At 54.8% G+C, this 22,597-nt stretch overlaps 2 protein-coding genes across 7 annotated transcripts in view; one reads left to right on the top strand and one right to left on the bottom strand.

The window, feature by feature from the left end:
• GMEB1 (glucocorticoid modulatory element binding protein 1) overlaps positions 1-12,332 on the bottom strand; it is a 33,016-nt gene extending 20,684 nt beyond the window's left edge. Inside the window, exons 1-11 of one of the 3 annotated variants that reach the window (XR_010442692.1) lie at positions 11,991-12,332; positions 11,446-11,574; positions 10,437-10,597; positions 9,419-9,501; positions 8,346-8,470; positions 7,448-7,551; positions 6,884-7,038; positions 5,632-5,760; positions 4,801-4,938; positions 3,617-3,739; positions 1,377-2,550 (exon numbers count right to left, since the gene is read on the bottom strand). Coding sequence is in view for 1 of the 3 variants with exons in the window: in XM_064731827.1 (XP_064587897.1) it covers positions 1,844-2,550; positions 3,617-3,739; positions 4,801-4,938; positions 5,632-5,760; positions 6,884-7,038; positions 7,448-7,551; positions 8,346-8,470; positions 9,419-9,501; positions 10,437-10,564 (1,692 nt within the window). In the remaining 2 variants the exon portion in view is untranslated. Of the gene's footprint in view, positions 1-488; positions 2,551-3,616; positions 3,740-4,800; positions 4,939-5,631; positions 5,761-6,883; positions 7,039-7,447; positions 7,552-8,345; positions 8,471-9,418; positions 9,502-10,436; positions 10,598-11,445; positions 11,575-11,990 lie in introns of those variants that run through there. The other 2 variants (XR_010442691.1, XM_064731827.1) reach the window with 2 other exon arrangements.
• LOC135457307 (discoidin, CUB and LCCL domain-containing protein 1-like) lies at positions 10,826-22,448 on the top strand. Of its 4 annotated transcripts, none has more exons than XM_064731821.1 (15): positions 10,826-11,088; positions 15,336-15,557; positions 17,725-17,862; positions 18,324-18,375; positions 18,561-18,633; positions 18,800-18,933; positions 19,073-19,110; positions 19,228-19,422; positions 20,111-20,232; positions 20,321-20,489; positions 20,605-20,697; positions 20,887-20,977; positions 21,170-21,207; positions 21,374-21,490; positions 21,931-22,448. In XM_064731821.1, the coding sequence occupies exons 1-15, from the start codon at positions 10,869-10,871 to the stop codon at positions 22,317-22,319; spliced, it is 2,091 nt and encodes a 696-aa protein (XP_064587891.1). In that variant the 5' UTR covers positions 10,826-10,868; the 3' UTR covers positions 22,320-22,448. The 4 variants fall into 4 exon arrangements, with proteins under 4 accessions (XP_064587891.1, XP_064587893.1, XP_064587894.1 ...); XM_064731824.1 differs by lacking the exon at positions 10,826-11,088 and adding an exon at positions 12,498-12,643; XM_064731822.1 differs by lacking the exon at positions 10,826-11,088 and adding an exon at positions 13,349-15,245.
• Positions 22,449-22,597: the final 149 nt, after the last annotated feature.

Raw genomic sequence — 22,597 nt, 5'->3', positions numbered from 1 at the left:
CTGTCCCAGGCTGCTCCAAGCCCCATCCAACCTGGCCTCGGACACTGCCAGGGACCCAGGGGCAGCCACAGCTTCGCTGGACACCCAGTGCCAGAGCCTCCCCACCCTCACAGGGAAGAATTCTTTCCCATATCTCCATCTAACCCCACCCTATGGCAGTGGGAAGCCATTCCTCTTTGTCCTGTCCCTCCAGGCCCTTTGTCAAAGTTCCCCTCCAGCCCTCTTGGAGCCCCTTTAGGCACTGGAAGGGGCTCTAAGAGTCTCCCCAGAACCTTCTCTTCTCCAGACTGACCATGGGATCTGGCTCCCACAGCTATTCCCACCTCCACTCCAAGCCAGGAAGCACTTCCCAGAGGCCAATGTCAGAGCAGCAGCGCCCACACCTCAAAAATCGAGGTTCAGGAATCCCTGCCCATCCCCTGCTCTCCCCAAGGTGGTGGTGGCACTGCCTTTCACCTCTCCAACGAAAAAATCCATTGGAGCTTAACTCCATTTTTCCTTTTAATGCAAAAAAATAGCCAGACACATCTTCCTGCCCTTTCCCCACCCTCCCCAGGTGTGTTTCCTTTGCTTAGTATTTCCAGCCAAGCAGCTCCCACCCTTCCAGCCTCCCAAATCTCTGCATCTCTGAAGCCACCCGTTGCTTTCCCCCTCCATTTTCCCAGTGTGGCAAAGCCCAAATAGATCTCCAGCCACTGGAAAAAAAAGAGGGAAAGTGGGAAAACAATGGAGTGCACCATATTTCAGCAATGTGCCAGTTCTAACCCTGCCAAGAGATTACAGGAAGAAAGAAGAAAAAGTAATACAAAAATAAAACCACCAAACAAGAAGCAACAAGCACGGAGCAGCCTCAGCACACAGTGTAAACAGAAGCTGTCCTGATCCGAAATCCGTCTCTCCCAGAAAGCAACAGCACAACATGCTTTGTACACCTTGAAAGGTCCCTGGGGTGCTGAGCAGCCAAGGGGGAGGACTGGGTTTGAGCTTGAGTTGATATTTTTTGCCTTATTCAAAAGGCTGAAGTGATCTCGGAATCTTCAAGTGGCATTTGCAGCACCGAGCCTTGCCAGGCAGGGAAAGGGATGGGGGAAAAGTGCCATGGGAAGAGGAGGGATTGGGATACAGGGACCCTGAGAGAAGGTCCCAGGGCTCTGCAGCTGGGAAATCTGGACAAGGGAAAGGAGAGAGCAAACAAATACAAAAAAATAGAGATATAAAAACAATTTGTGTGGAGGAGGAGAACATGGACAGTAAATTCATTGTACTGTCAGCCTCCTCAAAGCAAGAAAAATAATAAAAAATCCCATTTGAGGTGACAGTGAAGGGTCCGACGGAATTCCCTTTCCCTGGGGAAAATAAAAATACAAATGAGGTACCTGTTCCACCCCAAATCTGTCACCCCTTCTCACAGCCACATCCACACTCAAGTGTTACTGTCTCTCAAATAAAGTCTCCAGGCCAGGGCAGCCCTGGAGCAGAAGCACCGAGGCATGGCTAGTTCCTCCTGGTTGGTTTGTCCAGCAGAGATCCAGTCTCTCCTTGACCCTGCCACGGGTGGTATTGTTCAAATGCTCCACGGAGACGGAGCCTTATACATGTCTCATGTGTTTCTCCAGCTTTGTTTAAAAAAAACCCCAAACCTTTTACACACACACATATATGTGTATATATATATATGTGTGTGTGTGTATATATATATATATATATATATATATATATATATACACAGTACAATGAAAATATCCATAGTAACAACTGAGGTGGCTGGAAAAGATGCTTAACAAAAAAGCCTGAAATAAAACGAATTCCCAACTCTTCCCCTAACGGATGCTTGCCTTCCCCACTAGTCTTCCAAGACCACAATCTCCACATTATGGACCTGGTGCTGATGGTCTTCCACATCTCCCACCACTTTCTCCTCAGTCCTCAGCTCTGTCTCCAGGATCACAGCTTTGCCCTCTGATTCGTCTGTGTCCACCTCAGGATCCGGCGCCGGGTCAATCTCTATGATGGTCTGCCCATCATCTGAGGTGCCTTCCACAGCTTGGATGGTGGAAGTGATGCCAGACTCCATGGCCACTAGTTCCACAGGGTTGACCATGGTCGCCACGTTGGCCAGGGCCCCGGTGTCCTGCATGGCTGCTGAGCTCAGCAGTGCCAGGCTGGAGGACGGGTGCAGGGTGACGGTGTCCGAGGAGCTGGTCTTGGAGGATGAAACCACGGTGGCATATCGGAAGAGCTGGGAGCCAGACGGCAAGGTATGAACAGTCACTGGGCTGGAGCCTTGGCTGAGGGTTGCCACTGGGATGTTGCCCACAGAGAACTGTTGTCCAACGGGCGCGATGGTGATGGGGGAGATGACAGTGAACTGAGGCTGCTGGATGGGGGTGGAGGGGCTGAGGATGGTAGCAGAGGCTGGGCGCTGCAGACGGGGTCTCTTGGGAGGCTTGGGAGTGCTCATGGGCATCAGCACCACGTTCTGGATGGTTTGAGACTTGGCCTTCTGGTCCCTGGCAAGTTTCTTCTGTTCTTCCAGCTGCCGCTCCAGGTCTGCATAGGGAATGGTTGAGCAACATGTCACACCAGGGTAAGTAGGAGCTCCTGGGGCTCCAGAACCAACCATCACTCCCACATTTGTGACAGGAGGTCACCCAACCACCCAGCAAGCCTGATCTTGGCTTCTCCCTTGAGATAAATGGGCACTGAAGGAAAAGGCTAGGTTCTCCTGCCACCTACATAGACCTGGTCAATGTTCCAGCTGCCAGCGCCTGGGTAAGACACAGGTAACATTCCATACGTGTTGGCTACTCCTACTGACAAGGAGATGGACATTTCTGCTCCCCACAAGCTAAAACCCACTTGCAAGGGAGAGTGGATAAACCCCCCCAGGCAGTTGGAATTGCTTCCTGAGCCTGGCTGGGTCACCTCCCCAGGAGCCAAGCACCTGCATTGGGGACAGCCAGCAGGATGCCAGGGTCAATGAAACATCCCCCTTAACACTTTTCAGTGGGAACATTGGGAGCCAGATGTAGCACAGTGACCTCATTTATCCAGGCAGCAGGGGACTAGGACATCTCAGATAATAACAGATCCTACAGTACATGGTGAGGAGGGAGACACATCCAATGAGCAGCTCTGGGGATCCCAGGTCAGTCAGTGGCTTCAGCTCAGAGAAAACTGAGCAGGATACCCAATAGCACCATAAGACAAGAATATAGTCCTGATAGCCAGGACAAGCAGAAGCTCAGCACCCCATACTCAGAGAGGCTTATTAGCTTGGGTACAGCACAACACTGTCCACAGCTCAGGTGATCATCGCACAGCCTTGAGCTGGCAGGTCCTGTCCCTAATCCTGAGGGAATTGGACTGATGCCTGCAGCACGCCCATTGCAGCAAAGGGCACAGACTTTGAGTTGTCCAAAGTCCCAAGCAATTGCCCTCTTTGAGACAGGGGAGAGAGGAAATTTCACTCAAGCCCTAGGACAGAAAATGATTGGGATACACTTGTTTTGGGGCAGCCTGTACTGAACACTAACCCTAATTAATTGAGGAAAAGGAAAGTCATGTCCATTCCCAAGAGTAGCAGCAGGATGTGAACTCTTATTAGGCCCTTTACCTGCCAGTGTGTAAAGAAACTGTTCCTCTCCTTGCTCTGTCTGGTTTTTCCTGTTGTCCAGTACCTTCTTGACTGTGTCCATTAAGCCAAATGTATGGGCGACGTTGTTCAGGACTGCAGCATCTCCAAGGAAGGGGCACAGGGATGTTAAGACTTGGGCACTCAAAAGATGCTCCTGTTGCACCAAATATTTTCTACTACTTTTTAAAACACTCCCTGTTCTTTCACAAGGGCTAGCTGGAAAAAAGGAAACTCAACTCCCTCATCCTTCTGACATCCCAGGATTAAATCATCCCATTCACATGATAAAGCAAATTTGACAGAGCTGTGTCACTCAAGCAGCTCCTAATTGCTGCAAATGGAAGTGTAATTTGCAGTCACGGAGATACAAACGAGCTCTCCACCTACAAACCATCACCCCCATGCTCCTGACAGTGTCATTAACATGCCAAGCTCCACAGAAAGCTGTGCAAAATGTCTGTTATAATCCACTGACTTCAATCACTCATAGTTCCCGAAACCTGACACCTATCAGACACAAAGATGCACCAGCCCAAAGTTAAATTAGAAAATAAATAAAAAAATATATCCTGGGTAAAATAAAGTTTGTGGCTACATGTATGTTCTCCCAGGAAGAGCATCAGCAAGAGGTGTTCACAGGGGCATGTGCCAAATCAGATTAGGGAGCCTGTTACAAGTTAAAAATAACCCTAAAAAGGGGAGGGGGATTTATTTTTAACCCAGATAATTTCCCTCATCTGGTTCAGCCCCCAAAACAGGTTTTCTGGCACCAGTAAAAGCAGAGTAAGAAGTGAGGGGGAAGGACCTGTTTAGCCCTGCAGTGTCACAGAGAAGTGTTTAAGTAACTCCAGTCCAAGTGACTCTGGGAAAGCTTCCATCAGGGCTGGGAGCTGTGGACAGTCATCTGATGGTCCGAGCAAGCTGCCAGGGTCACTTTGCTCAGGGAACAGGAGGGAATGGTGTACCTTTGTGCTTTGAAGCAAAGGCACTTCACAGCTGGGCAGGCTGAGAACACAGACTATGCTCCCACAACTCAGGTAATGAGTGGGAACTCACTCCCCATCCTGACTCACCAGCTTCACATAGTGGAATGGACCCTTAGCACTGTTTTGGTTTTTTTTTGCTTGCAACTGCCTTTTTGAGGCTTTTTCCTCACAACCTACCTGTCATCTGGAAGGGAGACTGACCCAACCGCTGCTGCACACCTCTTAGGACTTCTTCTATTTCCTTTTGGATGTTGCACACCACCTCTTCCATCAGCCCCACATCAGCTATTCCCTTCCAGAACATCAGTGTGTCCTCTGGCACAGAAGAGGAGGAAAAGTCAACATATACAAGCATTTGGCATTTTTCCCACAGGGTCACCTTAAACCCTCTAAGGCAAATATATCTTTTCAAGGTGACTACCTTTGCAAGGTAGCTTGGCAACTGGGGTGGACAGGACGTGTGAAAAAAATAACCAACTCCAAACCAAGTAAAATGGACTCAGGCAGCAAATCAGGAACAGGTTTTTAAGCAAGTCCATGACTTCCAAGGCAACAATTCACATTTTTGCAAGATGCAAAGCTTAAAATCATAATTTGAGGAAATTCTAGCTAAGCTTCCATACTGATACAAGGGGATGGAAGGCCAGAGAGACACAGAACACAGCTGACAGAGAGCAAACATTACTCTGCTCTTTGTTGGTTCCAGCTTGGCTCCAGGCTGGCAGATGTGTTTCACATCCTTTGAATAAAACAGAAAAGCCCCTCACTGCAACCAGTAACATCTGATCTGAGGGATTATCCATCAGCCATGAGGCCAGGGCCAAAGTCCTGCAGTGGTGAGGAGCTCCATTGGTAGAAATCTTGAATGCCTGGGTAATGCTGAAGATCCGAGAGGCTGAGGGACAGCTTTGTCATTGCCCAAACTTTACTTATTTGCAAGATTTAGGTTTCCAAAAATGTAACGGGAGCAGAGGGGAAGAAAACACCCAACAAGCAGCCTAAGCTTACCTGAAATCTCATCCGTGTCCTTTTTCATGCCTTCCTCAGTGGCCATGGTGACAGCAGCTGTCAGAGCCGAGTTCCACTCTATCCCCTCCTCCATACTCTCCTCCGACAGCGCAATCTGGGTGATGCTCCCTGCCAGAAAGCTCTCATCAACTCCCTCTGACAGCCTGAATCCCTGCTTTGCTTCCCAACCCCTCAGCCCTCCTCAGGCTCTCTTTCACTCTTTGGGTAAGGTTTGTGCTTGGCTTCTTTCAACCAAACCACTCAAAAGTACATATTGCTGCTTCTCATTGGAACTGTGACTGTGAAAAGCTCTGGAGCTTCTGGAGGGAAAATCATGTGCCTTGCACAGTGGAGTCCTGGCTCAAGGGAGCAGAAAGAGATCAGAATAAAAAAGGGAACAAATAAGGCTCAGTCCAGCCACTCTTCTCCCCTTGCATCATCCACAGGAAGCTCTGCACCCCTAATCCCTCATGAAATGGAGCTGGGGTCCCAGCTGGTTTATTAAAGGGAAATTAATCTGACCCAATTCTAAATTTCTGAATCAAATTTGGGACTTACCAATGTGCAGCCACTGTAAGTTGGCTATGGTGCTTTCCAAGAGATTCTTCTTAGCCTATGGACAACTACTCTGCCATGTCACCCAACCAGGGGCAGAGAAATGTAACCCACCCAACTTAACAGTGGGGTACAGTTGGGAATAGTCTTCTCCCTTAACCTCAGCAAAGAGATCAATATCTGATCTGGAGCACAGGATCACTCAGAACTTACAGCTGGAATGACAAGCAAATCATGTCCAACCACCATATCCTGTTCATGGATGATCTGAAGAAGGACAGCATTTCTAAATTCACTCCTGAGACCAACTCATGCCTTTATAACAGAGTCACAAATGGGAAATATATCGGAAAATGCTGCGCAAGCTCTCACAATTGTTTGCTCCCATGATGATCCCAGAACAAAGATCCCTGCAAGACTCTCAATCCTTCTCCTGGCTATGAAGGCTGCCTCTCTGGAAAGCAGCTTCTTGATGCCAGCTGTTTTCCAACCTTCCCAGTCCTGCAGAACAGAGCCCCCTGACAGATGCTGCCAAGACTTCTCCGAACAGACACAAGAAGCATTTTCCTTTCCAAAAACCAGAGCAATCTCCTGGTGGGACTGCCCTGATGTGCCTGGGAAGAAGGTGTAAAGTGCGTGTAGGAGGGAGAGGAGCATCAGAGGGAAGTTCCCATGGCATTGGTAACTGGTTTCCTACCATCAGCTGAGGTTGGAGTCTGCACCACGCTCTGCTGCCCCGGCACTGGTGCTCTGGCACTGCTGATCAGGAGATCAAACTTGGTGCTTCGACAGGTGTTGGTGCAAACTTTGTCGTGTTGGTAGAAGTCAATCTGCCCTGAATCCATCATCTTCCTGTGCAGGGAGTGGGGACAGAATCAGACTCAGTTCAAATCTCAGCCTAGAGACAAAAGGGAGTATTCCACCTGGGAAAGCTATGGTCATGGGAAGGAAAGAGAAAGAGATCCCCAGGCCACTCTGCACCCAAAAAATCTCCTGCAAGGCCTTCAAATGGCAAACACAAGAGACTCCCAGCTTCACACACACTGTTTCAGTCCTGTTCCACCCCAGGTTCCCCAGGCAATGCCACTTCTGTCCAGGGTGAGGGATCCTGACCCTCAAATCACGGAGCCAGGATCTCTGCAGGCTGCAGGTATTGTGGGCCTCCAAGAGGCCTCCTGGGGACTGCAACGCAGACAAAATGCCTGCTGGGGGTCCTGCAGCTGCAGGGGTGGAGCCCTGAAGCTGGACAGGGGTCAAATACCTTAGCATGATTCCTCCAAGGCGAATGGCTCTCTTCCAGTCCTTCAGGGTAGACTTCCCAGCCAGGTGAACAAAGTGCTTCGGGCTAATCAGTTGGTCATTGAACTGGCAACAAGACAAGCAAAGGCTCAGCAAACAGGGAGGATTGGGACATCCAATGCAGCTCATCTGAGCCCCTACGTCCACCCAGAGAGAGGAGCTGCTTCGCAGATCCCTCCCAGCTTTGATCCCCTGGGCACAGCAATGCTCACAGCTCCAGGAAGCATGTCTGTACGGATGACCTGCCAACCATAGGCATTCAGAGCTCTAATCAAAAACAGCCCTTGAAGGGTTTATATGAACCAAAAAATCTCCAGTGAACATGTAGGGTCATTTTGGAGATCATTACAGGAGGTTTCTCTTACATCCAATGGCCCAGCAGCATCTAGCTGAGACAGGTTTTCCCTTGAGCATCTGTTCTGCCCTGCTCCAGTGACTTGAGTAGCTCCTGCTGAGGGGCAGGAGTACAAGGGACTTGGCTGTCAAACTGCCATGCTCTCAAGTGGGAAAAGGTAACATCAAGATTTCCCTTCTCAATGCAACCTGCTAGCCAAGGCAGTGACAGAAGTGGAGTACCAGGACACCAAGGAAAAAGGAGGAGGCAAAGCTCTGCCAGATCTCAACACATATCTCCTGCCTGCCTTCAGTCCTTCCTCAAGGGCAAATACCACTGAAATATGAAGGGGGTGATATCCTTCCCTCCTTAATCCACTCTTTCCATGCTTCTCCCCATGAAAAAACAACTTTGGCACCAACAATATAAGGACCCAGGATGAAACACAAAAACTAAGGAATTCCTGTGGAGGCCAACCAGCACACATGAAGAGAAGAAAGGAATCCACTGTGAGTTTCTCCTTTACCTTCACACACTTGACATTAATTCCTGGGCAGACAAACTTCTTCCAGAGGAGGATGGCTTTGCTCTCCCCACAGGTGATGGGATAGGCAATCTCGATTTCCTCACTTGTTTCAAGGGTGCTGGGGTCTGAGGGAGGAATGGCTTAAAATTAACTTTCCACCCAAGAGGCTCCAATCCCACAAGGCGGGAGCTGAAAGCTCATAGGTTATGAGACCTGCACTTGGGAAACCCAAAAAAAATGGCAGATCCCAGTTCAGGATCAGTCCTCTCCATCTTCTCAGAGTTAGTTCAGATTAACTCTAACAGCAACTGGCATCTGCTTTTTGGTATAACATTTGGCTCCAAATGAAGCTCAGCTATAAGGAAACATGAAATCAGAAATCCAACGCATCTCTAAGGGGGGACATGTCAGTGAGAACAATCTTAGAAGCAACAAAATGGTTTAAAATTTCAAGCACAGATATCTCTCAGATTCTTGCAGCTCTGGTATCTCTTTAGCAATGATATCAGATATTTACTGATAATATATTCTCTTCCATGAGCAGAGTTTCTGCTAATCCTGCCAAAAGACCCAAACCAACACAGAAAGCAGAACTCTAGTCAAGATTTACTGACAGCATCCATTGATAGGAGCCTTTTTCCACACACTGCTCAGGATGGGAGAGAGCAGTTGGAGCCAACCTGCTCAGTTCTTATGAACATCCAATCCAAACCATCAGACGGCTGGTTCAGCAAAGACCCCATAACCAGAGCCTGATGCTTCAGTCACCACATCCTCATCACTATCATTCCTGCTGCCAGTGTCTGCACACTAGGACTAGGGTGACATCTCGGCTCCCCTGGACCCCATGGGAGCCCTTACCATTCATTGAAGGAGAGCCAGGATCTCACTTCCAGGACTTTGAGACCAAGCAGTAACAGCAGACTCTTATTCCAGAGTAAGCCCAGCCCCTTTACCCACATCCATGCCTGGGAATCAGCATCTGCAGGGGCAGAGCCAGAAAGAAGCCCAGCGAACTGGAGAAAATCAGCCCTGCACAGGAGGGGATTCATCCACACCAAGTGGGAACTCACCAATCCCTTCTTCCAGCTTGTGGATGGTGTGGGTTTCCACGGCCACCACAGCGGCACTGGCCTCGGAGCCCTCTTGGTAAATCCTGTGGTGAAAGTGGCCATCCATAAACAAACTATATAAATCATGGGAAACTAGGATTCACAGCACAGGGTTAAAAAAAATCAGTAAATTTCTTTTTGCCTATCCTCAAGGGACATTAATTTTGTCTGATACAGTTGCAATCACCTGGAAATTTTTGGTAAACACTAATAAAATAAAACACAAATAATCCCAAGGGCTGATAGATGCAGAGGCATTCCCAGCACTGTCCTCCCACCCTCCACTCTGCCAGCACCACTGAGGCAGCTCTTCAGGCTTCCCTGTGCCTTTTCCTCTGCCCTTGGTCACCCTCGACAACAGGAAGCAGAGCCCAGTGTCCTAGGATTTCCCTTCCAGCCCTGTGTGACACTGCAACACAGACGACCACAAAGGGAAGCTACTGTCAGGCCCACAGCCACCCTGCCCCTGCAAATATTATCAAATTAGAGCCAGTGTTTTTTCCATCCTGATTGATCCAGGGTGAAAATGAAGCCACTCTCTGCAGCAGCTGCCAGGGAGCTACAAAATTCCCTCCACATCCCAGCCCCACTTCTATTTTAGAAGAGGATTATTTTAGGAGAAAGCTGGCACAGTGGCACATGAAGGTCTGAACACACAGACCACCACATCCAGCAGCTGCAGTGTGGCAAAAACCAACCCGGGAACTGGAGAAGGAAGAGAGAGACTAGGACAGCACTGCTTCCACAATCTGGGAGCACTGCACCAACACAGCCTTGCAGGACAATTTCAGCCCTCGGAGGCCCCATGACAACCATACACACAAAAGATTTAATCTGCTGTATTTTCTCTCTCCCCTACATGGCACAAAACTGATGCAGATCTGGAAAACACAGTGACACACTGTACCCACACCATGAAAACCCACAGGGCTCCCCCCCATCCCACCTCACACCTCCCAGGTAGTACCATCCTACTCACCCTTGCTGCACCGGCTGGAGCTGCAAGATCACTTGGGTTTTGGTATCCTCCGGGCTCTCCCCTTCATTCCCGTCACTTGGTACAACCACCACATCACCCACAGGGACGCTCACCTCGGCATTCGCCATCTCTCACATGAATGTGGCAAGGGTTTCTCCTCCCTGTGGATCACGAGAGCTGGGAACAGATCCCAGAGGCAGATCCCCCCAGTGTCATCCCACTCATAACTTCCCGAGCCAGCAGCTCTCTCCAGCTCTGAACCCCCAACCTGGCCCCAAGGAACAGACTCACATTGGTGGGTTTTGGCAAGTGTGTTTTCAACACAGAGCTTCTCCCACTGGCCCTAGACAGCAGTGCCTCCAGCCAACCCTGGAATGCTCTGGTCCACCCCTGGCATGTTCTGATCCCTCACTACCAGGAACATGCCTGTGGATGATCCTTCCCAGGAGAAGCTGGTGTCAAGGTGTGGTGTTAACACAGGAGGACCTGACAGGGGGTCCCGGAGAAGCTGCACTCCCAGTGGATGGAGCCTATGGTTGTGCACAAGGCACAGAGGTGGTTTGGTTACAATGTGCGCCTGGAGGTCATCCCTGCAAGCCTGAGGTCTACAAGCTGCTGGGAAAGCCAGTCTCAGAATCGTGGAATTGTTCAGGTAAGAAGGAACTTGAAAGCTCATCTCATCCGACCTCCAGCCATGGACAGGGGCACCTTTCACTCGACCAGGTTGGTCCAAGCCCCATCCAGCCTGGCCTTGGACACTTCCAGGGATCCAGGGGCAGCCCTAGCTTCTCTGGGCAACCTATGCCAGGGCGTCACCACTCTCACAGGGAACAATTTCTTCTCAATATCCCATGATAATCTCAGAGATTTCAGGTCAGGATCTCCTGGCGAGTGACAGGGGTTCGGTATCCCCTGGTTGGGATACACCAGGACAAACCCGGGGAGCCGCCGACACAGGGGCCACGCATCCACCCGGCTCCAGGCGTGGGACTCCCGCGGTTTCCCGCACCTCATCCCGCTCCGGGGAACAGACAGAGCCACCCGGGGTCCCTCGAGAGACGGCAGAGCTTCGCCAGGATATCTGGCGCGGGGGAGTCAATAGGACACGGACAAATCGCGGCGGCGATCACGCCGAGGCCTTAAAGGAGAAGGGGGGAGCTACACAAGGGAACACCCCGGGCCCCGCGGGGTCTCCGGGCCGCGGCTCGGGGGTCGCCGCCTCCCCCGCGCCGGGGTCGAGAGGTCACGTGACACAGGACCCGCGGGACCACCCCGCGGCGCGCAAGGCGGCGAAGGGGCGTGGCCTGCCCGGGGGAAGGGGCGTGGCCTCGGCCCCCCTCCCCACGGCGCTGGCTACCCCCCGCTGCCCCCCCCCACCCCCCACCCAGAGCGGCGCGCGCGCGACGTCCGCCCTCGCGGCAGCGGCGGCGGCACGTACGGCGACGACCCCTCCCTCCCCTCTCGGCGGGGCCAGGCCCCCTCCCGCCTCGCCCCGCCCCTTCGCGCCGCATGGCCCCTCCCGGCCCCCGTAGCGCGGCGCCGGCTGGGCCTTACCGTCGGCGAGCGGCCGAAACCGGGGGCTGTGGGACGGGGGAACGGGGGGATGGGGAGGGGGGAGGCGGGCCGGGCAGCAGCGACGCATGCGCAGTGCCCGCCGCGGCCTCGGCCGCCAGCACTTCCGGCCGCCTCCTGCCTTAAAGGGGCCGACCGGTGAAGCACGCGGCGTTTTGCTGCTCCCTGGTGGCCGCCGGCAGTATCGCCTTCGCGGCGTCACCCGCCAGCCCAAGCCAGGAGTTGCCGGCGGGGCTGTCACGGCGAAGTTCGCTCCCCCCTGGTGACAGCAGCGAGTCGTAGAACGCACTACCGGGCATCTCCCGCCCCGCCCCAAGCCAGCCCCGGCGGGACCACCGGGACCTCCCACGACCGGCCTGCCGAACCTCCCACTGCCCCTGCAGTGCGTGCCGGTCGACTGACAAGGAGTCCGACCAATAGTGACGCGGGGTCGGGCGGCGACAGCCAATGGGCGTGGCAGGGCGGAGAAGGGCGTGGCCGGGGCGACGGCGCTGCGAAGCCGTGGCGGGGCCAGGGTGGCGGCGGAGGGAGGAGGATGCGGGCGGGCGGCGGGGCGGCCTCGGGGGCGCTGGTGCTGGTCCGCCACTGCCTCCTGCTCGGCTCTCTGGGGCTGCGCTCGGCCGGCGCACAGGACGGTGAGTGCTGATTGCGGAGCACCGGCAGCGGGACATCCCACACCGAGACGCGGCACCGGGAGCCCCACTCCCACCGGTACCGTCGGAGCTTCTGCTTCGCTCGCCGGGATGGGACTGGAACTTGGTGCGGTATGGGGACTGGGAAGGGGGAACGAACGGGCTCGCCTCTGCCCCGGGACGGGTTCTTCGCTGTGTCTGGACCAGGATCGAATCAGGATAGGCTCACGGGAACGGTTCCCCGCTGTGACCAGAGCAGACCACACCGGCACAGCGTCGTCGTGGTGCGCCTGCCCCGGTTCTTTTCCTGAACTGGATCTCTGCCATCCCTCTGTCCCGGTACCGACCCGGAACAGGGTCCCTGCCATCCCTTTGCTCTGGTGCCGAACCCAAACGAGATCCTCGCCATCTCTCTGTCCCGGTACCGGACTGAACGGAGTCCCCGCCCTCCGTCTGTCCTGGTACTGGTCCGGGACGGGGTTCCCAGTATCCCTCTGCTCCGGTACCGGACGGGACGAGCTCTGTCCCTGCTCCCACCACCCCCGCATCACGCCGGTCCTGCACCAGCCCATTTTCCCTGCAGCCCCCCCCAGCTCTCTCTGTCCCTGCCCCCGGTGGCGACTACGCCGGGGATCCCGAGAGTCCGCGTTCGGCTCCATCCCGCCTGCAGGGCTTTCCCGGGGAACCCCTAATCCACGGGTTAGGAGGATCGCTGGGGTTTTCGTGCAGAGCCGGGCAGTGGCCTCCATCCCGGGAATGCCGCTCCCGGGGGAATTTGTAGCCGCGGGGTCCAGGACGACCCCGAGGAAATGTTCACCCAAACGTGATCCCAAAGTTCATGTTTCCCGGTGTCACTCGTCCCCAACTCATCCAAGAGCGAGGAAACAACGATGGGTCATCCAAAGCATTATCCCCGAGGGGAAACTGAGGCACGGGAACAGGCTGGGATCACTGGAGACAGAATCCCAGTACGTTCCCGGTCAAAAAGTGTGGTTTGGGGCACATCATGCAACGGGTTTCCACCGGATTCCCAACCCACTGGTGGACACGGGAGAGCTTTCCCGGGGCCAGCCGCATGATCTCAGAGGCAGGAATGTGCCGGGCTTTTGTCGGAGCATCGCCCTGTTGTGTCTTTCTTGCATCCTGTAAGAAAACAAACAAATCCCTGGCAGGAATTATCCCAGCAGGGCCCGGCTGAGTTCACCCTCGCCCACCGGAAATCCAGTTTTCGCATTTTTTGAGAGGGGAGTAAAGTTTCTGTGGCTGGGGGCAAGTCCCCTGTGGCTCTGTCTTGGCTATTCCTGGCCCCTTGGTATCATCTTTGGAGCCAAATTCCCAGGAGTGCCTGCATCTTTCAGTTTATCTCTGGCATTCCCTCTCGACACGCGCTGGTCACACTCAGGATGTTTTCAACAGATTTCCTTTCCTTGGATTGCTTTTTTCCGGAATGGATCCCCACAGCCCTCTGCACTACCAGTATGGATACAGAGCTGGGGGGATCCATCCAAGACCCCCCAGCTGCACTCCCCCAGTTGCACACAGGTCCATCTGTCCTAGCCATAGAGGGTTTTCCATGCAGATCCCAGTGGCTTCAACTTTCTGTGCTAGAAACTGCCCCCAAATACCCCAAATTTCTCTCCCCCAGCAGAGCATCCCTTCTGGGAGCTATTGTCCTGGCAGCCCTGGGGTCCCTGCTGCCCCCCCAGTCCCCACTCTTGGAGGGCCTGATCCTTCCCAGCTCTGTTCTGTCAGTGGACACTGCCCAGAAAGGCGAAAAGTTGGTGATTTTTCCCAATCCTACAGAATAAACCTCCCCCAGTTTGGATGCAAGCCCTTCCCACAGGCTGGAGAGGAGGAGACTCTGTGCCGGGGCTGGCATCTTTCACTGCCAGCCCCCTGGTTTTTATTCCTGTAGGATTTTCCCTTGCTGGCGCTTTGTATTGTCTCCCAGCGACAGCAAGGGGAGCCAAGGCTGGGCAATTCTATGCCCACCATCCCTTTTCTTTCTGGCTGTGCCAGCATTATGCTTGGCAAGAGCAACAGCTTTTGGGGGATGTGAGGAGGAGGCGTTGAGCACCAGACCCCTACAAACGCCTGGCCCACACAGTGGGGCTAAGTGGTGCTTTCCCCCTTTCCCTGCACTCCAGTTCTGCCCAGAAATTATGGCCAGGTCTCAATGCCTGATGCTTTCAGCTTATTTCCAGGATATTCTCTCATGCCCAGAGGCAGTGAGCCCAGAGAAAAGCCCCTTTTGTGGTGAGTCTGTCATCATTCTGGGAAGGATGCAATGGGGATGCAGCTGCCCAAGGTTATCCTCGAGGTCAAGGCTGCAGTCAGGGGTTCCTGGGGCTGCTTGGTGCTGTACAGCCCCATGGAGTGGGGATATTCTCTCCTTTAATCCTTTTATATCCCCCCAAATTGGGGTTGTCCTGGACTGGAGGATGTAGAGGAGCTGGAGGTAGAGGGTCATGCTGGGTGGCTGTGGGGGAACCTATGGCATCTTCATCCCTGGATCCCCCTGTGGACAGTTCCCAGTGCCAAGAGCATCCAGAAAAGCCACAAGAAAATAATGCTTTGGATGAGGAAACATCTGAAGAGGCTGCAGGTGCCCAGGGGTTGTTCTGGGGGCCTCACCGAGGGGGGAAACTGAGGCAGAGAACAGCCTTTCTGAGCAGTATCCCTGGTGCGTCTGCAGGAAACGGCTGTGGCCACACGCTGCTGACACCCCACAGTGGCACCCTGAGCTCCAAGAACTACCCGGGCACGTATCCCAACCACACCATGTGTTGCTGGCGGCTCCAAGCCCCCCCGGGCTCCTCCCTACTCCTGGCATTTGGGGATGTGGATCTGGAGCCCTCAGAGCACTGTGCCCACAGCTCCTTGCTGCTCGCTGACCCCCAGACCGGCACTGCCTATGGTAAGGGGGTCCTGGGGAATGGAGGCAAGGGTGATACAGTGTTGTGGATAGGGAGAATATCAGGAAAATCTGGGGTTTTAGCTGATTTCATCATGAGGAGGGAGGATATCTAAGGAGGGGGGTAAACAAGTGGGGCAGTATCCAAGGAGGGGGATATCCAAGGAGGGGGTATCCAAGGAGGGGAATATCAGAGGACAAGGGGTATCTGGTATGTGACAAGTGGGTTATCCAAAGAAGAGAAATATCCAAGGAAGGGGATACCCAAAGATAAGGGTTGATATCCAAGGAGGAGGATATAGAAGGAGAGTAATATTTGCGAATGGGGATATTTGAGGAGGTGGGTACCCAAGGAGATGATTATTGCAAAGCTTGGCGGGAAACTGCCCAGCTGGGACAAGATGCAGCCACTGAATAATTAATTTGTCGGACCAGCCACTGCCCAAACACTTCCAGGATTTTCCCAGACAGATTTACTGGTCTTGGAGGGATTTGGCAGCACTGGGAACATGACTAATGCTGAGGAAAACGTCTTAGGGGTGGGGGGTGGGGTGGGATGGAGGAGCAGCGCTGGTGAGGGGCAGGGGCTGGACAGGAGATGCAGTGGGAAATACAGGATCGAAAGGAGCTGGCTTGGATCCACGGGACTGGGAGTTTTCCCTGTTCTTCAGGGCTTTCACCCTTTCTGGGCTGGTCCCCAAAGGAGTGACAGCACACAAGGTCCCTGGTCCCCATCCCCTCTGCTGTGGACTCAGGGACATAATTGTCCCCAAAGCTAAGAGACATCCTGGCCCCATGCTGAGATACAGAAATGTGGGAAAGGGGGGGGGGATTCCCAGATGGTGCTCTTGGAGGGCTGGGGGAGGTGGCCGGGCACCCACAGACCCTTTGGGTGCCCCCAGAGCCATGCCAGCATGACACAGAGCTTGGGTTCCACTCCCTCTCCCGTGGCTGACGCTGGTCCTTGAGAAGTTCCAGATGTTTTCTGGGAAGCGGCTGGAGCAGGCAGAGGCCGTGGGCTCGTTCCCTGACTCAGAGCTGGTGTCTGGCCCCTGGCCTGATTCTGCGGGGATGTGGCAGGGTCTCTATGGGGGTGGCAGCCTCTGGGGCTCAGCTGAGGGGTCCCCAGCTCCTGGGGGTATCACTGAGATCCATACAGAGGTGGCACCAGTGACCCAGGGCAGCGCTGCCATCTGGCAACCAGTGGAAGGGAAATCTGCGTGGGGCTCATCTGCATCTCATCTGCATATTGTGCAGATCTCAGTTCTGTCACATATGTGAGATCTCTGCGCGCACATGTGTCCCACGTCCCCTGGGATCGACCTCCTGGTTCAATATGATCCAGGCACGATGAGGGTGTGGGTCAGGGTAGAGAAACTGAGGCACCGGGGGAAGTGTCACCAGCAGCCCCAGGGGAACACAAGGACACAGTTCCCTGTCCCCAGGACAATGATGGCATTTGCTCAAAACACCTCTGTGTGTCCGGAGGCCCAAGTGATAGGCATGATACAGAGCAGAGCAATGTGAGGGACCGGGGGTGATGACAGTCCAGGGATTGGGGCCACGTTCTGTCCCCAGCTGGAACCAGAGATGTCCCTAAGGAATCCGCCTGCTTGCTAAGCTGAAGTTTTAATCAGGGAGATAGAATTGCAAATTAATGTGGATTAAATGGGGGGAGGGGGCAGTTTAGGAGGCAGCTTCAGCAGCACCTATGAAAGGGGCCATGTGGAGGAGACAAGGACATGGCTCTCATTTTGGGGTCCTGTGGGGTGATGCCATGTGTACCAGTCCCTGCAGTGGGGGATGTGGTGGCAGGTGCCCAGTGAGGGCAATGGAGCCACCCTGGGGCTGGGACCAGCCTGGGCATGGGACCATCCTGTCATGATGTTGCCCTGACCTGGGACCACCCTGGGTGTGGGACTATCCCGAAATATGAAACCATCTTCAAGACAGGACCAGCCTGGCATGGGTCCATGCTTCATGGGACCACCCTTCAGCACTCTGGTGGGGATGGGTCACTCTGGATGTGGAACAACTCTGGGACCACCCTGAGCACAGTCCAAATGCCTGGTGAGGGCCAGGCCAGAGGAGGTGGAGTCCTAGGGTCTAGGTGTTGAAGTGTGTCTCCAGGGACCCCAAATCCTCTCCTTGGTGCCATCCCTGCTGGCAGGGCCCTACTGCAGGAACTCCGTCCCTTCTGCCCCACTCCTGGTGACAAACTCCAGCACTGTGACCGTCCTGTTCAACAGCACCAGCCACCGCTCGGGACGAGGCCTCCTCATGTCCTATGCCACCTCACAGCACCCAGGTATGGGAGCAGCATCCCCTGGCATGCAGAGACACCCCTGGGATGTGTCCTGGCCCATGCAAGGACATGAAGGAAGCTCCTTGCTGACCCCAGCATGAGCTTCCATTGCTCTGATCTCCCGAACTTCCATGTTCTCCCTGGCTGGAGGCAAATGTGGGAGACCTGCAGGCCATACAGACCCCTCTGAGAACCCTGAATCCCCAAGTCAGGTGGCACCCCAATATCAGGCAGAGCCACAAGCAGCATAGATTGTGCCATGGGGCCAGTGGCTGCAGGGACCAAGGGACCATCCCTCCCTGCCCCTCCAGACAGGGGGGCATGAAGGGCAGGGCATGAAGGGCAGAACCCAAATGAGCAGCAGGATTCAGTTGGGAAGGGGAATGGAGTGCCCTGAGGCAGAAGTGGGTGTGTGCTGTGGGGCAGGTGGGGATCCCTTACCCTGGGGTGTTCCTGCCTTGCAGACCTGATCTCCTGCCTAGTTCGAGGCACCCACTACACCCAGGAGTACATCAGGTGAGTGGTCGGGGTGTGGAATGGTCCCATTTTGGAGTCCCCTGCTGCAGGGGTCCCTATCAATCCTGGTTTCATCCCAATCCCTCTCCTGACGTACAGCTCCGGTGGGATGGGGAGCAGAGTGGGTATGAAGAGGGGGTTTGGATGGGAGGGAGCCCTGACCCACCGCTTACCATGTGTTTCAGTGTGTACTGCCCTGCAGGCTGCAAGGACATCCATGGGGACATCTGGGGCAACCCAAGCCAGGGCTACCGGGACGTAAGTGTGGGCACCATGGTGCACCTGCTGGGGATGGTCCCCACAGCACATGTGGCCACTGCTTGTCACCCTCAGCAACCCAGAGGTGATGAGTGTGGCCTTGGGGGGCCCCACGGGGTGCTCACGCCTGCCGTGGGGGGCTGCCCTTACTCCCCACTCCCTGCAGACATCGGTGCTGTGCAAGGCAGCTGTGCATGCTGGGGTGATTGCGGATGAGCTGGGAGGGCAGGTCACCCTGTCCCGAGAGAAGGGGATCACGCTCTATGAGTCAGCCTTTGCCAATGGGCTCCGCTCCAAAAGGTGGGTGAGGAGTGGCTGGGGCTGCACCCCCCATGGAGCTGCAGGACCCACTCACACTGACACTGGGAAACTTCCACCCCTCAGAGACCCTAGGGTTTGCTCACCCTGTTTAATGCTCCCCCTGCTTTCTTCCACACAGGGGATCTCTCTCTGAGAAGCGACTTGTATTCCACAAAGGTATTTTTTCTCATTTCCCTTGAAATTAAGGGAGGATTTTAGCTGTCAGACCTGCTGCCACTCCCCTGTGCCTAGTTGGGGTTTCCAGGTTCCCAGTGTGCTGTCTCCTGTCCCCAGCCTGTGATGATGTGCTGGAGGTGGTCACCTTCAATGCCTCGTCCTGGTGGCATGAGGTGGACGTGCTGGGCCAGGACCGAGCCTGGGTGGCCGAACGGGCAGCACTTAGCACCACTGGCCATTCCTGGGCAGCCAAACCCGGTGCCAAGGCTGCCTGGCTGGAGCTGGACCTGGGCACCCGAAAGAATGTCACAGGTGAGAGTTGGCCGAGTGAGACAACAGCTGCCTGTGTCCCCATGGTACCCTGATGACTGTCCTCCTGCTGTGCCAGCTTCACTGGTCCCCACAGAAATGCCCAGGGCAATTGCACCTCTATAACTCCCAGGATAGACTGGAGTTCATTGTGCCGTGGTTTTACTGGTGCAAACAGGGATGCAAAGCACACCAGCCCCTCCGGCTGCTCCTGTCCTCCTTTTGTTCCTTTGCCCCCCTCATCTGCAGCCATTTCTGGGATGAACAAGTTAATATTATGCTCTTGCATCTGGTGCCAGTGAGCATCTTTTGTGCGGCCCGAGCCTGCCAAAAGCAGGGGCTTTGTGTGCCAGCGACTGGCGACCGCAGCAAGGAAAATGGGAACATTGTCCAGCCAGAGGCTGGAGGAGGGAGGAATGCAGGGCTAGCAGCCGGGGCTGGAGGTTATCAGTTCATGGGGGCAGACCAGAGTATCCCACACTGGAATCTGCCACCCAAATCCCCTCCCAGGGTCAGAAGGATCCCACTCTGCCAGGTGACATGTCCTGCCCTAATAGTCCTTTCCCAGCTGGGTCTTGAGTATCTCAGAGATAAAGGGCTATTCCAGCTGGGAGAAGAGGGCAGCAGGGTAGAGGGCAGCCCTTCCCCAGCCCCCTAACTGACAGCGGGGAACTGCCTCCTGCATTCACAGGCATCATCACAAAGGGCTCCTCGGAGCAGCACGACTACTACGTGACATCCTACCATGTCTCCTCTAGCCGTGACGGGAAGAATTGGAGACCCTACAGAGGCAGCAGTGGTCAGGAGGACAAGGTGGGCATGTGGAGAATATCCCTGAGCAGGCTGAGAACCCCTGCCAGTGGATATTTAGCCACTGGTGCCTCTTCACCCTCTCTGGTAGGTGTTTGAAGGAAATGCTGACAGCCACGGGGAGGTCTCTAACGCCTTTATCCCCCCCATCGTCGCCCGCTACATCCGTGTCACACCGCAGAGCTGGCACCAGCACATTGCCCTGAAGGTGGCCCTGATGGGCTGCCAGCTGGCACGGGTCCGCATACCCCGTCCCTATGGTGAGACCCTCCACAGGAGCTCACACCCCCATATCTGAAACATCCTCCTGGGACCTTCACCTTCCTGTGCACCCTGTGGTGGTTCCACAGTCACAGTCCCTGCTCTGTCTTGTAGAGCCCAGTGTCCCCAAGGAGGTGCTTGAAGCCACCAGCCACCCACCCAGCCACACCCCCATCCCTGGCATTGCCCTGGACCCAGAGAAGGCAGGTGGGTGCCATGGGGGGGCTGTCCTTGGGGTGCAGCATTGTCTTTTGGTGTTCAAGGTGCCGTTGGGGCTTCATCCCACCATGGGTACACATTTTCTTCCTCTAGTGGCCCCAGGTCGGCTTCTGGCACTCATGGGTGCAAAGCGGTGGGATGGGGGCCCAGGGCACTGACACTGCACTCCCTCCCTAGGCTCCACACTGCTGGTGATACTGCTTATTGGAGGCTTTGTGCTCCTCTGCTCCTGCCTCCTGCTCCTGGCTTTCCTCTGCCACAGGAAGAGGTTGGTCCTTCCTTGTCCCCTGCTTTGCCCTGGGGGGCTCAGCATCACCTCCCCAGATTCCAGCAGCTTCATCTAACTGCTTACCAGGCCCCAAGGGGCACAGCTCCTAAGGCAGTGGGTGTGAGGAGATAGGTGGTGGTGGGCCCAGGGTAGCTGGGACCTCTTGTCTCATCTTGCATCTCCCCTTGGCAGGAAGTCAGCAGTGGAGCTGAACTGTGGAATCACAAAAGGTAAAAGGGTTCACAACTCCTCCCCAAAATCAGGGGTCTGTGTGCTGTGGGGTGCAGCTGGTTTAACTGATGCTGCTGCCAAGCTTGGACTTGTTCCATGTCCCAGGGGCACTTGCACATCCAGGTGACAGTCTGTGACAACCAAGGGTTTCCTTTCCCTGTCCAGGGTACCCCAAGCTGGAGTCGAGCCAGGTCTGCTCCCTGCAGAGCCTGCCAGCCCCCAGCCTGGCCTCCTTCCCCATGGCCCCCACACCAGGGGCCCTCAGCTGGACCCATTCGCCAGGTAACAGGGACATCAGGGCAGGAACTGGTCCCTTGGGCCAGAGCTGGAGCCGAATCTTCCCAGTCGTACCTCTTTCCCCATTATGGTCTGATCCCTCCTGCATCATGGACCTGTGCAACAAGAAGGCCCTGATAAATTAGACATGACCATTTAATTATTATTATAATTTATTGTAATAGCACCACACATTATTTAGTAGTAGTAGTCCACCTCAATTACAGCTGTTGGCACTGGAGGGTGGCTGGGGACAGCAGGAGGCCCTCTCTGTGGTGTGGCAAAGGAATGTGGGTTCTCCATGGGTGGGTACCCTGTGTTGGGTGGGTTTTAGCAGTTTTTCTATTCCTGAAAGTCCAAACATGCTCAGTTTTTCAACCCACCTCACCCACCTCTGCTGCAGCACCACCACCCTCCCTCCTCACATGGCAGCCTCCCTGTTTCAGAGTACACTGAGCCAGACCTGGTGCAGGCGAACCCCAGCAGCCAGACAGGTCCCTCCACCTTCAAACCACTCTTAGAAGAGGGCTACACTCTACCACTGGTCCTGAACCACTACGACGTCCCAGGGAAGCACAATGAGTACGCGGAGCCACTGCCGCCAGAGCCTGAGTACGCCATGCCATTCACTGAGCCGGAGCCTGCCGGGATGCACCGCAGCCCTTGCATCATCACAGGACCTGCCGAGTGCTCCCCGGGGCAGTACCAGACCCCTGCCCTGCGGCCCGGGGAGCTGCCAGCTGCGGTGGAGGGGACTGGCACTCCCTGTTCTGAGGAGTCCCGTGGGTGGCCTAGGCACTGTCCCCTCGCACACGTGTACCATGAAGCTTTGTGAGGAGGGGAGCACAACAGCACGGTATTGGGCGGGGGGGAAAGCGTGTAAAGGAGGACCTTCCCCGCGCTCGCAGTGGGCTTTTTAAAAGTAATCATATGTAAATATATGCTTTATACATAGAAAGACAGATATGGAGTGGAGTGCCTTGGAGTGCCAGGAGTGCCTTGCAACGCCCTGCTGCCCGGGGATGCAACCAATGCACCCGGGCCAGACTGTAGCAGTCCCTCCTGTCCCACCTCTCCCGCCGTCCGTGGTGTCTCGGCTCCACCCCTGTTCAG

This window comes from Zonotrichia leucophrys, chromosome 23, assembly GCF_028769735.1.
Source record: "Zonotrichia leucophrys gambelii isolate GWCS_2022_RI chromosome 23, RI_Zleu_2.0, whole genome shotgun sequence".
NCBI lineage: Eukaryota > Metazoa > Chordata > Aves > Passeriformes > Passerellidae > Zonotrichia > Zonotrichia leucophrys.
The sequence above is the reverse complement of the archived record's forward strand: the minus strand, read 5'-3'. Positions and strand labels throughout refer to the sequence as shown.